Here is a 12,766-nt window from a genome sequence, read left to right as displayed (position 1 = left end):
TGATTAGTGAGTTTAAAGACTTGCCAACAATCTAGATTGTTAACAGACCACAACTATTTAACTTTGAAGGCTCTTATTTTTAAGATAAATGCATAGTTCACATTAATATTCTATATCCTCATTATACTTATTATCTTTTTATTGAAATTTAAAACTATTTTCATTGCTGAGGTTTATGTATAAATACAAGTTACTCAGTGGTGAGCTGGAGCCAGTTTGCACCGGTTCGCTAGAACCGGTTGTTGAATTTAGAAGCTCTTTTAGAACCGGTTGTTCTGCGAGGGACAACAGGTTCTAAAAGGGCTTCTAAATTTAACCGGCCCAAAGTGGCACCTTAGGGGCCAACTCCATGGGTGGTCCAGGGCTGTAGCACCCAAGGGGAAAATTTGGTGGGGGCAGAGCACCCACCGGCAGCTCCCCGCCCTACGCCCAGCCCCAGCTTACCTCTGCTCTGCCTCCTCCCCTGAACGCACCAGCCCGCTCTGCTTCTCCGCCGCCACCCCCACCCCAGCTTCCAGCGAATCAGCTGTTCACGCGGGAAGCCGGGGCGGGCTGAGAAGCAGGTGGCGGCTTCACACACAGGCCCAGGGAGGCGAAAGTGAGCTGGGGCGCGGGGTGTGTGTGTGAGGAGGGCTGCCCGTGCCGCAGCAGGTAACCTGGGAGGGCGCACAGGGGAACCGCTCCCCGCCCCAGCTCACCTCCACCACCCTCGGCCTGAGCAGGAAGCCGCCGCCTGCTTCTCAACCCTCCCAGGCTTCCCACCGAACAGCTGATCCACGGGAAGCCGGGTGGGTGCGTTCAGGGGCGGAGGTGGAGCGGAGGTGAGCTGGGGCCGGGTGCAGGGCGGGGAGCTGCCGGTGGGTGCTCTGCACCCACCAAATTTTCCCTGTGGGTGCTCCAGCCCCGGAGCACACACGGAGTCAGCGCCTAAGGCACCATTTTTTATGTGATCAGTGGGGGGAGTGGGCGCTCCCCCTGCTCCCCCCATAGCTATGCTCCCCCATCCCTAGGAGCCAGAAGGACCTGCCGGATGCTTCCTGGGAGCTGCCCCAGGTAAGCACCGCTGGACTCCCCACCTTGTCCCCTGGCAGGTCCCTCTGGCTTAGGGGTGGGGTGGGCACCCACTACGGTGGCCCACGAGACCCTCCTGCCCGGTTCTGGGGGCAGACAGGGGACAGGGGAGGGGGGTGGATGGGGCAGAGGTCCTGGGGGGGGGGGAAATATAAAGGAATGCGGGGGGTTGGATGGGGCAGGAGTCCCGGAGGGCGGGGGTGGGCAACGACTTCTCGTGGGGTGAAGAGGGAACCAGTTGTTAAGATTTTGGCAGCTCATCACTGAAGTTACTACATATATCAACTGAACATACCATACAAAATTCAAGTATGATAACTATTTAAATAATGTTATGAGTTTTGATTAGTTTACAAACAAGAGATAGGCAATCAAAATAACATCAATTAAATGCTTAAAGATTGTAGATCCAATGTTAGGTACAGATACTCTCCATTGTAACAAATGACCACATATACATATTAAGGTGAAATTTAGAGGACATGCTGAACTTTCTGGAGGATTTTAAGAGGGCAGCAAAAACTATCTTCATTACCGAGATCTTATTAGTACTTTAAATATGAAATTAACTGTTAACTCTTCTTAATAGCTAAGTGGGTAAAGGTTGTCAGAGATGACAATATATCCACAGCTAAAAATCACTTATAGTTAAAAAAACCAATATTGTCTTAGTGAATAAGGTCAAGCTCTCTATTCGCAACTAACTCACAATGAGATTTCAAGATGGCTGTGTAAACATGTCATATGGATATTCACATGTGAAGATGCATTTGCATGAGTAACCACAACACTTTACAGTTCCAGAAACATTTTTGTGAACATAATTTTTGTTGCACAAATTCACACGAAAAGCGAGTAAATGGCAGTCACAAAAGCAGTTACGCAAATTCATGACTTCTGTTACAACAAATGTTCATTAAGCTTTGTGTGCAATAATTGCCTAGGTCTAATTGCCAATTAGCAACAACTGTGGTGGTGATATCTGCAAAGTAAACACTTGGCCTTGCAGATTGGACTGTAACCACCAAATGATATCACACTGGATGCCAAATAGCCAGCAGATGGTATCAACTGTCAATCACTAAACAACTTGGGCAAAATTTGAACTGGTGACCTAAATGTGAAAGACTGTTCAAGAGGATATAATTTGTTCATCCACACTGTCCTTGCCGAGGCATTTTAACTGAATACTGATGTCTTATTCTACATTAAGGACACTGAATTATTCAAATAAGATGTTTCTGGTCTTTTTGACAGATTCCTCACTATCTCCTTTTATTTTTTTATTTATTTTTTTTTTTTTTTTAGAGCTGGTTGGAAAAATGTTGACAAAACATTTTTTGTCAGAATTTGCTGATTCATCCAAAGTGAAATGTTTCACAGGAATGGTTCGATTTTCATGACATTCTGCTAGAAACCAGGAGGGTTTTGAAACCTGTCTGGTTTCCTCATAGCTCATCTGCTTGCCTCTTCAGCAGGCAGGCTAGTGGGGAGCCAATAACCTGGAAGCCTTGTCTCCCACCTCCTCCTGAATGGGTCTGTCAAGGTTCCTTCCCCACTCTGAACTCTAGGGTACAGATGTGGGGATCTGCATGGAAGACCCCCTAAGCTTATTCTTACCAGCTTAGGTTAAACACTGCCACCACCAAAGTGTTACACAAAGAACAGGGGAAGTGCCCACTTGGAAACGTGTCCCCCCCCAAAAATATCCCCCAAGCACTACACCCCCTTTCCTGGGGAAGGCTTGATAAAAATCCTCACCAATTTGCATAGGTGAACACAGATCCAAACCCTTGGATCTTAAGAACAATGAAAAGCAATCAGGTTCTTAAAAGAAGAATTTTAACTGAAGAAAAAGTAAAAGAATCACCTCTGTAAAATCAGGATGGTAAATACCTTACAGGGTAATCAGATTCAAAACATAGAGAATCCCTCTAGGCAAAACCTTAAGTTACAAAGATACAAAAACAGGAATATACATTCCATTCAGCACAACTTATTTTATCAGCCATTTAAACAAAACAGAATCTAACTAGATTGCTTACTGACTTTTTACAGGAGTTCTGACCTGCATTCCTGCTCTGGTCCCGGCAAAAGCATCACACAGACAGAGCAAACCCTTTGTTTATCCCCGCCTCCAGCTTTGAAAGTATCTTGTCTCCTCATTGGTCATTTTGGTCAGGTGCCAGCGAGGTTATCTTAGCTTCTTAACCCTTTACAGGTGAAAGGGTTTTTCCTCTGACCAGGAGGGATTTAAAGGTGTTTACCCTTCCCTTTACATTTATGACAGGGTCACTCTGTATTTTTTAGGAGTTTTTGTTGTTTTACTTGACTAGTATATGAAAAATAATTAGCAGTGGGTGGAGCACCTCCTCAAAAGGTAATTACAGTCCCCTGCGCAGCTCTATTTAATTACAGAACTAGTCAAGAAAGCCATTAAGAATGCCCAAAGGATACAGACAAAGTAACCTATTCAGAAACACTAGAGAAGCAAACAAAATTCATACCCAATCACTTTACCCCGAGCTACTTGGCTTCACCATTGGAGAGGTCTCCTGGTCAACAAAGTACTGCCAAGCTTGTGAAGGGCTTACACTAAACTCAACAGTATTTCTCTGTCAGTAACTCAATAACTTTTAAATGCCTCATTTGATCCATGTCTAGTTGGCAGCCGGTGTCAAGTGGAGTGCCCCAGGGGTCGGTCCTGGGGCCGGTTTTGTTCAATATCTTCATAAATGATCTGGAGGATGGTGTGGATTGCACTCTCAGCAAATTTGCGGATGATACTAAACTGGGAGGAGTGGTAGATACGCTGGAGGGGAGGGATAGGATACAGAAGGACCTAGACAAATTGGAGGATTGGGCCAAAAGAAATCTGATGAGGTTCAATAAGGATAAGTGCAGGGTCCTACACTTAGGATGGAAGAATCCAATGCACCGCTACAGACTAGGGACCGAATGGCTAGGCAGCAGTTCTGCGGAAAAGGACCTACGGGTGACAGTGGACGAGAAGCTGGATATGAGTCAGCAGTGTGCCCTTGTTGCCAAGAAGGCCAATGGCATTTTGGGATGTATAAGAAGGGGCATAGCGAGCAGATCGAGGGACGTGATCGTGCCCCTCTATTCGACACTGGTGAGGCCTCATCTGGAGTACTGTGTCCAGTTTTGGGCCCCACACTACAAGAAGGATGTGGATAAATTGGAGAGAGTCCAGCGAAGGGCAACAAAAATGATTAGGGGTCTAGAGCACATGACTTATGAGGAGAGGCTGAGGGAGCTGGGATTGTTTAGTCTGCAGAAGAGAAGAATGAGGGGGGATTTGATAGCTGCTTTCAACTACCTGAAAGGGGGTTCCAAAGAGGATGGCTCTAGACTGTTCTCAATGGTAGCAGATGACAGAACGAGGAGTAATGGTCTCAAGTTGCAATGGGGGAGGTTTAGATTGGATATTAGGAAAAACTTTTTCACTAAGAGGGTGGTGAAACACTGGAATGCGTTACCTAGGGAGGTGGTAGAATCTCCTTCCTTAGAGGTTTTTAAGGTCAGGCTTGACAAAGCCCTGGCTGGGATGATTTAGCTGGGAATTGGTCCTGCTTCGAGCGGGTGGTTGGACTAGATGACCTTCTGGGGTCCCTTCCAACCCTGATATTCTATGATTCTATGATCAATTCCAAAATTTCAGGGAATGTTTTAGGCATCAATGGCCAGAACCCATACTGATTTGGAGAAAAATCAGAAAACTGGAAAAGTGACAGTGGCCACATGAAGCCCCTGTTAGCTCTTTAACACAGCCATAGCCTCAAGCACCTCTGCAATTATATATAGATCAATTAACCAGTTGATGCCAGCCATTAACACCTTCCAGCATAACACTACCCTTATATCAATCACTGCTTCTCCTTCCAATAGAGGTTAACATGCTGACACATGGAGTGATTTCTCTCTCAGACAGAAAAAAATAATAATGGGGGGAGGGGGCAGAGAAGAGGAAATGGTGAGAAGGGGAAAAGGGGTGCGTGCATACAGCCCCAGCATGGGGGTGAGGGAGAATGGGAAACCCTGGAATAGGGGGAAGGGGGCACAAAGAACCCTTGGTATGGGAGACAGAATGGAGACCATAGTGATGGAGGCAGGTGGGAACACAGAATCCCTGGCATGGCAGGGAAGGAGGGAATGTGGGGCACACCGTACCTCTGTCTGGGGGAGAGATTGGGATATCCTGATATGGGAAGGAGGGAAGGTTGGGGAAAAGAAGAATGGGATGCATACAGATCCCCTGCCATGATGGAGGGGGAACATATAACCTCCTCGTGAGGGGAGATTGGAGCAACCTGGTAACAGGGAAGGGGGAGGCACACGGAGCCCCTACCCGAGAGGGAAGAGGGGTAGAGGAGCACACACAGATCCTGCCATGGAAGGGAATGGAGGGTTAGGGAAAGGTGGAATGAGTGTGTATCCAGAGCTGCTGGCATGGGGAGAAGAGGAGACCCTGATACGCGAGACCCTGGATGGGGGGCACACAGAGACCCTAGCAGAGAGGAGGTTAACTGGAGTTGCAGGGAGTACTTAAAACAGGGGGTTGCAAACAGGGTGTCTGTGGTGGAGAATGGAGGAATGCAAGGACACGCAGAACGTACAATAAGCTCGGCTTACACAAGCTACAAAGTGTGCAACCTAGTTTTAAACAAGCATAGTAGTACAGTAAAACTACTGAATGTACTTTCTTCAATTTGCTTTGATGTTTTGGCTGAAGTGATACCTACAAAACAAAGCCAAGTAAAGACATGAACATTTAAAGAAAGACAGCAAGCTTTGAAAAGTGTGCACTTAACTAGCTAATCACTGTGCCTCTAAGTGTGAGCCTAAGGGCAGGTCAACGCTGTCTGGTTGGTTCAGACTACGGAGGTGGGAATAACAGTCTGCTTCCAAGTGCTGTGCTGTAACTCCCCTGTGTGGATGCTGCTGGTGCAAACTTAAAGGTTCCTACTGCACACTGATGTAGTCCTGTTTGAAGGGGACTACATTAATGCAAACTAGGAACCCTTTCATTCACACCCACAGCATCCATGCAGGGGAGTTAGAGTGCAGCACTTTGGTGTGCACTACTATTCAAAGTCCAGTACTCCAAACTGTTGGGAAGTGCAGACATGTTCCATGTGCTTAAGAAAATTGTCTAATATACAGGTTTAGCATGTAAATGTGTGCAACTATTCAGTTCAAAATATCAGAATTCATTAATCAAAACCATTTTTCATCCCAACCAAGAGGCACCATTTCTATGATGATTATGTCAATATCAAGTTTCATACTTCAGCTCTTTTAGAGTACCCTTGTCTAAAAAATTTGTAGTAGAAGTTTTTACAATATAAATAGTATATTCCCCTTCTTTGTCCCCAAACTCAAACATAGAAAAGATACTGTTCAAACTTTAAAAAAAAAAATCACATTTGGGTAGAGAGCAACCTTAGATAAATTCAGCCCCAGAAGCTTAATGTTTCTGCAAGCTAGGAACACACAGAAAAAGGACATTATCATGGAAATTGTTCTGAAACTCTAACTGTACTGGGTGATATCTAGCAACTGCTATAATATTAAATGTGCACTGCCATTAAATTTAATTTTAAATATTGTTATTGCAACCTGATCCACTATGACATCTTTAAAGAAAATGATATCATATAGTACTACTTCAAGAAGTGAAACTTAGCTAGTCATCTGGACCATAAAATAGCAGATTACTCCATCATGCTGGCTAGAGCAGCTAGGAATAAAACTAGATTTACCAACCACATTATTTTTATTCGGAAATGTTTCAAAACAGACATCATCCAAAAGACTTTAGACTCATTCCATCCAAATATTCAGTACCAAGACCAGCAAAAACACGTACTGTGTAAAGTACAATTTGTAAATGTTGTGGGAAAATATTACAAGACATTCTGTAATATATCATCCTATCAAAGTAAAATAAATTAACTGAAGACAGAAATAGAAAATAATAAAAACTTCTATGCAATTCATGTATTAACAATTTAAATCTTTATGAGATTTGACATGTGTTAATGGGAACTGTTCCACTGAATCCCTGTACATCAAAATTTAGTCTGGTACCCCACTTGCTCTCTCTGAATTTGCAGTCTAATATAAGTACATTAAATCACAAACTAGATAGTGAAATCTCTGGACTTGGTACGGGGAAAACAATAACAATGAAAATCTTGAAGTTAAAGGTGGTAGGTTAGTTCAGAGTGTAAGTTTCGTATTTGCACACCTAGGCTCTGATACTGCAATGAGCTCTGTAGGGCACAACAATCTGCACCATAAGTTCTCACTGCAGCATTGGGAAACTACTTTGCAAATAATTTATGCAGCAATTGTACACACAAATTAAACTCATATTTACATGCCAAAATCTTTTAAATATCAAGTCCAGAAAATTCATAGTGCTGCCATTTTGAGTTTGTTGACATCAATGGAGCTATGCTGATTTTCCTCAGCCAAGGATTTGACCCATTTTCTTATTAGAGCCTCTTTCTATACCCAAAGGGGGAAGCTACCTTACAACAAGAATACTGTTTATAAGGGGAACATCCATATACTGGTTAAAAACAAAAATGGAAGGGATTTACACAACTATCCTGTACATTTATATCCCCCTGTAATTCTTGTACTGTCATGTTTATCAAAAGATATACATGTACATCCAATTTTTCAGTCCTTGTAGAGCTGGAGTGAAGGAGAAGTAATGGGGTTGACAATTGGACACGCAAGTTTAAAGTCACCAAATATGGTTAGATGCATGCTGTGTGTTTTATTACCTTACCAAACATACCATTCGTCTCTTTTTCAGTTTTGACCTTTTATTCCTATGCAATATAAGCATCTCAGCCAATATTATTCAAAATACTTTAGCTGAAGTGAAAATATAGAACAAAAACATATTATAATCAGTGTTTTTTAAAATAAACCACCAAATGTAGTCTGCCCTTTAAAGAGTTAAAGTGTTAGTTCTATTATGCTTTTTTATATTAATAATATTAGTCAGACCATGTGGGACGACTGATTATGAGTTGTATTTATGTAACTGAAATAATGTTAATTGGCATGACCAGTGATAATGTATGAATAATCTAACCACCTTGATTCATTTTCCATTTCTAGCTTGATGGGTTCTACACAAGTAGTAACATGGTCATTTAGCAATAACTGCAGTGAAAGATCAGAAATGCAATCTGACTGAGAATACTGTACAGTTGTTTGCATTAGAGAAAAATAAACTTCAGTAGTCCAATTTCCCTAAAAGGATCTCTGTTATAAAATTCTTCCCGTTCTGATCTGTTGTAATGATGTCTCTTTTGAGGAAGCATGTGTTGGGGTTAGAACACTAGACTTTTAGTCAGGCAATATAGGTACTGTTCCCAACTCTGACATGGCGTGTGATGTGAAGCAAGTCACTTAACTGATTTATCTCAGTTTCTACATTTGTAAAATGGGGTTAATGGTAACTAATCCATATGCCCCTAGCCGTGTCATGGTTATCAGCATTGTGCACACCATCGCCATTCAGAACCTCGCAGCAGCTCCAAAGACAGAACCTAGATCCTCTAGCTCCAAAAGAAGAGGCTCTTCCATCAGCTGCTAGCAGCAGAGGGCTTATAAAAGAAAACTGAGACCACCTGATTCTATCCAGTTGAGGGTAGTGGTGCATATGTTTTAGTGATTCCCCCATTTTGGAGAGAACACTTATGTGGATGGGAGAGCTTCAGACTGCTTGCCCTTTTCCACATTTGTCACAACTGTTCAGTAAGGAAATTGTTTTAGCCCCAAATACCAAACTCAAGTTCAGACTAGCATTGCTGGAGACAGAGCTCATTACGGGGCACCTCCACCAGGAGGGCTTATACGCCTTTTACGGGGGATGAGCTTTGAGTGGGGCTCTTACTGTTAGAGCCCAATAGGCTTGAGGCATGACTGTGCCTGTTGGCAATATTAATGGAGGCAGACAGCCCAGTTGGTTGTTTAAGGGACTGCAGGGACATGGGGCACTAGGTAATGCTTTGCTTGCCAGATAAAATCTGGAAATGAAATCTTGTTGAAAGCAGAGACCTTCAGTCATATAATGGGTCTGATTCCCATCACAGGGCATGTGCATGCAAATTCTTAGATATTTGCTTTTAGAGAAAATTACTTTATTGAATATCTGGAAAGCTTTAAATTATAGCTTATTAGAGTGAGTGTAAGAAAGCAAAGAAAACAATATATAACTATCAATATTTATTAAGCACTGAAGTGTGGTCGGAGCTGTACAATACAAAGAAGATCAGATAAGTACTGCGACAGGGCCTTACCATCTAAAAAGAAAAGGAGGACTTGTGGCACCTTAGAGACTAACCAATTTATTTGAGCATGAGCTTTCGTGAGCTACAGCTCACTTCATCGGATGCATACTGTGGAAATCGCAGAAGACATTATATACACAGACACCATGAAACAATACCTCCTCCCACCCCACTCTCCTGCTGGGAATAGCTTATCTAAAGCTAAAGTGATCACTTTAGATAAGCTATTCCCAGCAGGAGAGTGGGGTGGGAGGAGGTATTGTTTCATGGTGTCTGTGTATATAATGTCTTCTGCGATTTCCACAGTATGCATCCGATGAAGTGAGCTGTAGCTCACGAAAGCTCATGCTCAAATAAATTGGTTAGTCTCTAAGGTGCCACAAGTCCTCCTTTTCTTTTTGCGAATACAGACTAACACGGCTGTTACTCTGAACCTTACCATCTAAAAGAGACAGACAGGCGGGTGCATAATACACCAGATGATTGGAGGAAGTTCCAAGTTCAAAACTGGTGCAAATTTTTGTTGTGGTGGAATTTTTGTATATTAGATTTGTTGCTATGGAGGATCACCACTGGAATGTTTCAAATCATAAGTTTATTTTAAGGAGGGATTTGAATGTCACAGGATAAGTGTGTCCTGATGCTAGATAAATGCCAGGGCAAATTGAGTGACACTCATTCATGACAGTGTTCTTTTCCAGTGTTTTCATCCCTAGTGCACCAAATGATTAATAAGGAAGATGGTGTCATTTTGGCTGGTAGACATTGGTTTAGTTGACATTTATTTACTGTTCCATTACTGAAAAGCTGCATTCTGACTCAGATAATTGATTTTAGCCATTCAGAAATGAGCTTTACATAAAAACAATTTTAAAAGATTTTCAATTTATAATACACTAAAAATGTAATATACCTCATAAATTACAAAATGTATGGGTGAAACGATTTCTTAACTGAAGCTTCACTTTTTAAAAATAATTTTGCCAGTATGCAAGTGTTAGCCAACCATTCATCTGATTAGCTAACACTGAAAAAATAAAACATCATAAAGACTGAGGGTGAAATCCTGATTCTATTGAAGTTAATGGGAGTTTTGCCGTGACTTCAGTGGAGCCAGGATTCACCTCAATCAATGAATGATAACATGCCCTGCTGCATTGTTACAGGTAAAATGTAGTATTTTCTAAAATGTTAATGACTGCTTCGAGAAACAAACCTTTCATATGTTTTATTAAGCCAGTCAGAAGAAACATGGAAGAAATTGGATAGTACCATTTGTAAACACAAACTGCCAGCTTCAAGCGTAAAGGAAAAATACTGAATATTTTTTTCCCTTTAATTTATTTTCATTAATATTTATAAGCTAAAATTCAACCTTTTTTTTTAGCAAAACAACTGATTGCCTCCTCTCATAAAGTAAAAGCATAAAACCTTTTCAATCAATTGTGAAATATATCCTCAATTAGTAGAGTCAAGCAGAAAAACAGATGAACCTGAACATTTGATTAAAGGCTAAATCTTGAGTCAATGCATTTTTGATCAATGTATCCGTGCACACGCATAAAAATTAAGATATATGTGACAAAGTTTATCAACACAATTACCCATTGTTACCTGAGTGCCTTAGAAGTCTTGCATGTCTAATTAAAATGTTCCCATATAATCAATATAATTATCTGTTGACAGCTGCCATTAAAAATAATGGGCCTAGGTATTCTAGAACTGTGGTCATCGTGGAGTTACTGCACATAACCTTTTCTAAATTGAGTACTGATTTTAAAGTGGAGTCATGCATTCTCTAATTAAAATCCTGAAGATCATTATTATAAGTACTGTACATGAAAAGAAAAGGAGGACTTGTGGCACCTTAGAGACTAACCAATTTATTTGAGCATAAGCTTTCGTGAGCTACAGCTCACTTCATCGGATGCATACTGTGGAAAGTGTAGAAAATCTTTTTATACACACAAAGCATGAAAAAATACCTCCCCCCACCCCACTCTCCTGCTGGTAATAGCTTATCTAAAGTGATCACTCTCCTTACAATGTGTATGATAACCAAGTTGGGCCATTTCCAGCACAAATCCAGGGTTTAACAAGAACGTGGGGGGGGGGGGGGGGGGGGGGGGGGGGGAAGACAAGGGGAAATAGGTTACCTTGCATAATGACTTAGCCACTCCCAGTCTCTATTCAAGCCTAAGTTAATTGTATCCAATTTGCAAATGAATTCCAATTCAGCAGTTATTAGCACTGTAGTGTCCAGGAAGTGGATCTCTTGTGTGGACTGGACCAGGCTGAGGTTGATGGTGGGATGGAAATTGTTGACTTTCTTGTTAAACCCTGGATTTGTGCTGGAAATGGCCCACCTTGATTATCATACACATTGTAAGGAGAGTGGTCACTTTAGATAAGCTATTACCAGGAGGAGAATGGGGTGGAGGGAGGTATTTTTTCATGCTTTGTGTGTATAAAAAGATCTTCTACACTTTCCACAGTATGCATCCGATGAAGTGAACTGTAGCTCACGAAAGCTTATGCTCAGATAAATTGGTTAGTCTCTAAGGTGCCACAAGTACTCCTTTTCTTTTTGCGAATACAGACTAACACGGCTGTTACTCTGAAAACTGTACATGAAGATATTTTTAACTCAACAGATTTAACATTGTAACCAAGAAAAAACCACATTTTTCTAAACCCATAACTCATTTTGGAGACATATATCTTTGCATCTAACTTTTATTCTTTAATCTGCTATTCTGTATTGTTAGCACTTGAGCAATTTTGACAAAGTTGCTTTGAGCTTTATAAAACAGATGTCACAGGGCACGCATTAAATAATTCTGCTTAATCAGTTCTATTCATATAAATTACTTACCTCATCGCCTATTACAAGTTCTTCCCTGGGATTGTGGAAAAGATATTCATATAGTTTATAGTGTTGAAATAAACTGAAAAAGAAAAGAAAACCTAGCTTCAGCACAGCCACAAATCTTTAGAAAGGAAATATTCTAAACACATTTGTTACCCTAGGACTTATTCCCTAGGTCAAGGTGACAGATACCTCAGCACTAATAAGAAGAGACACTTGTTGAGCTCTAATTCTAGCTACAATATGTAAGCCATTTCAGGTATTACAAGATTCATATCAGTTATAATAAACTCAATATGACAATTGAGATATCAGCCCTACCATTGTGAAATTGAGTTTTGGGGCTTAATATCCTGCTCTGAAAAATAACTCAGAAGTTAATTGTTACAAGGGCATAATTTGACCTGCAGGATCTTTATTATTGGTGATGGTACGGGAGTAGAAAATGAACCTAACTGGACTTTCAGATCCCAGGCTGGTAGTATAC

At 41.5% G+C, this 12,766-nt stretch overlaps 1 protein-coding gene across 10 annotated transcripts in view; it reads right to left on the bottom strand.

Moving 5' to 3' along the window:
* The window catches only part of CABCOCO1 (ciliary associated calcium binding coiled-coil 1), a 64,320-nt gene that overhangs the window by 30,441 nt on the left and 21,113 nt on the right, over nucleotides 1-12,766 (bottom strand). For all 10 annotated transcript variants that reach the window (XM_037905104.2, XM_043550921.1, XM_043550926.1 and 7 more), the window contains one exon: nucleotides 12,286-12,358. In XM_037905104.2, the coding sequence (XP_037761032.1) occupies nucleotides 12,286-12,358 (73 nt within the window). The remainder of the gene's footprint in view (nucleotides 1-12,285; nucleotides 12,359-12,766) is intronic.

Source organism: Chelonia mydas, chromosome 7 (genome assembly GCF_015237465.2).
Source record: "Chelonia mydas isolate rCheMyd1 chromosome 7, rCheMyd1.pri.v2, whole genome shotgun sequence".
NCBI lineage: Eukaryota > Metazoa > Chordata > Testudines > Cheloniidae > Chelonia > Chelonia mydas.
Note: the sequence above shows the minus strand (reverse complement) of the source record. Positions and strands in the feature narration are given on the sequence as shown.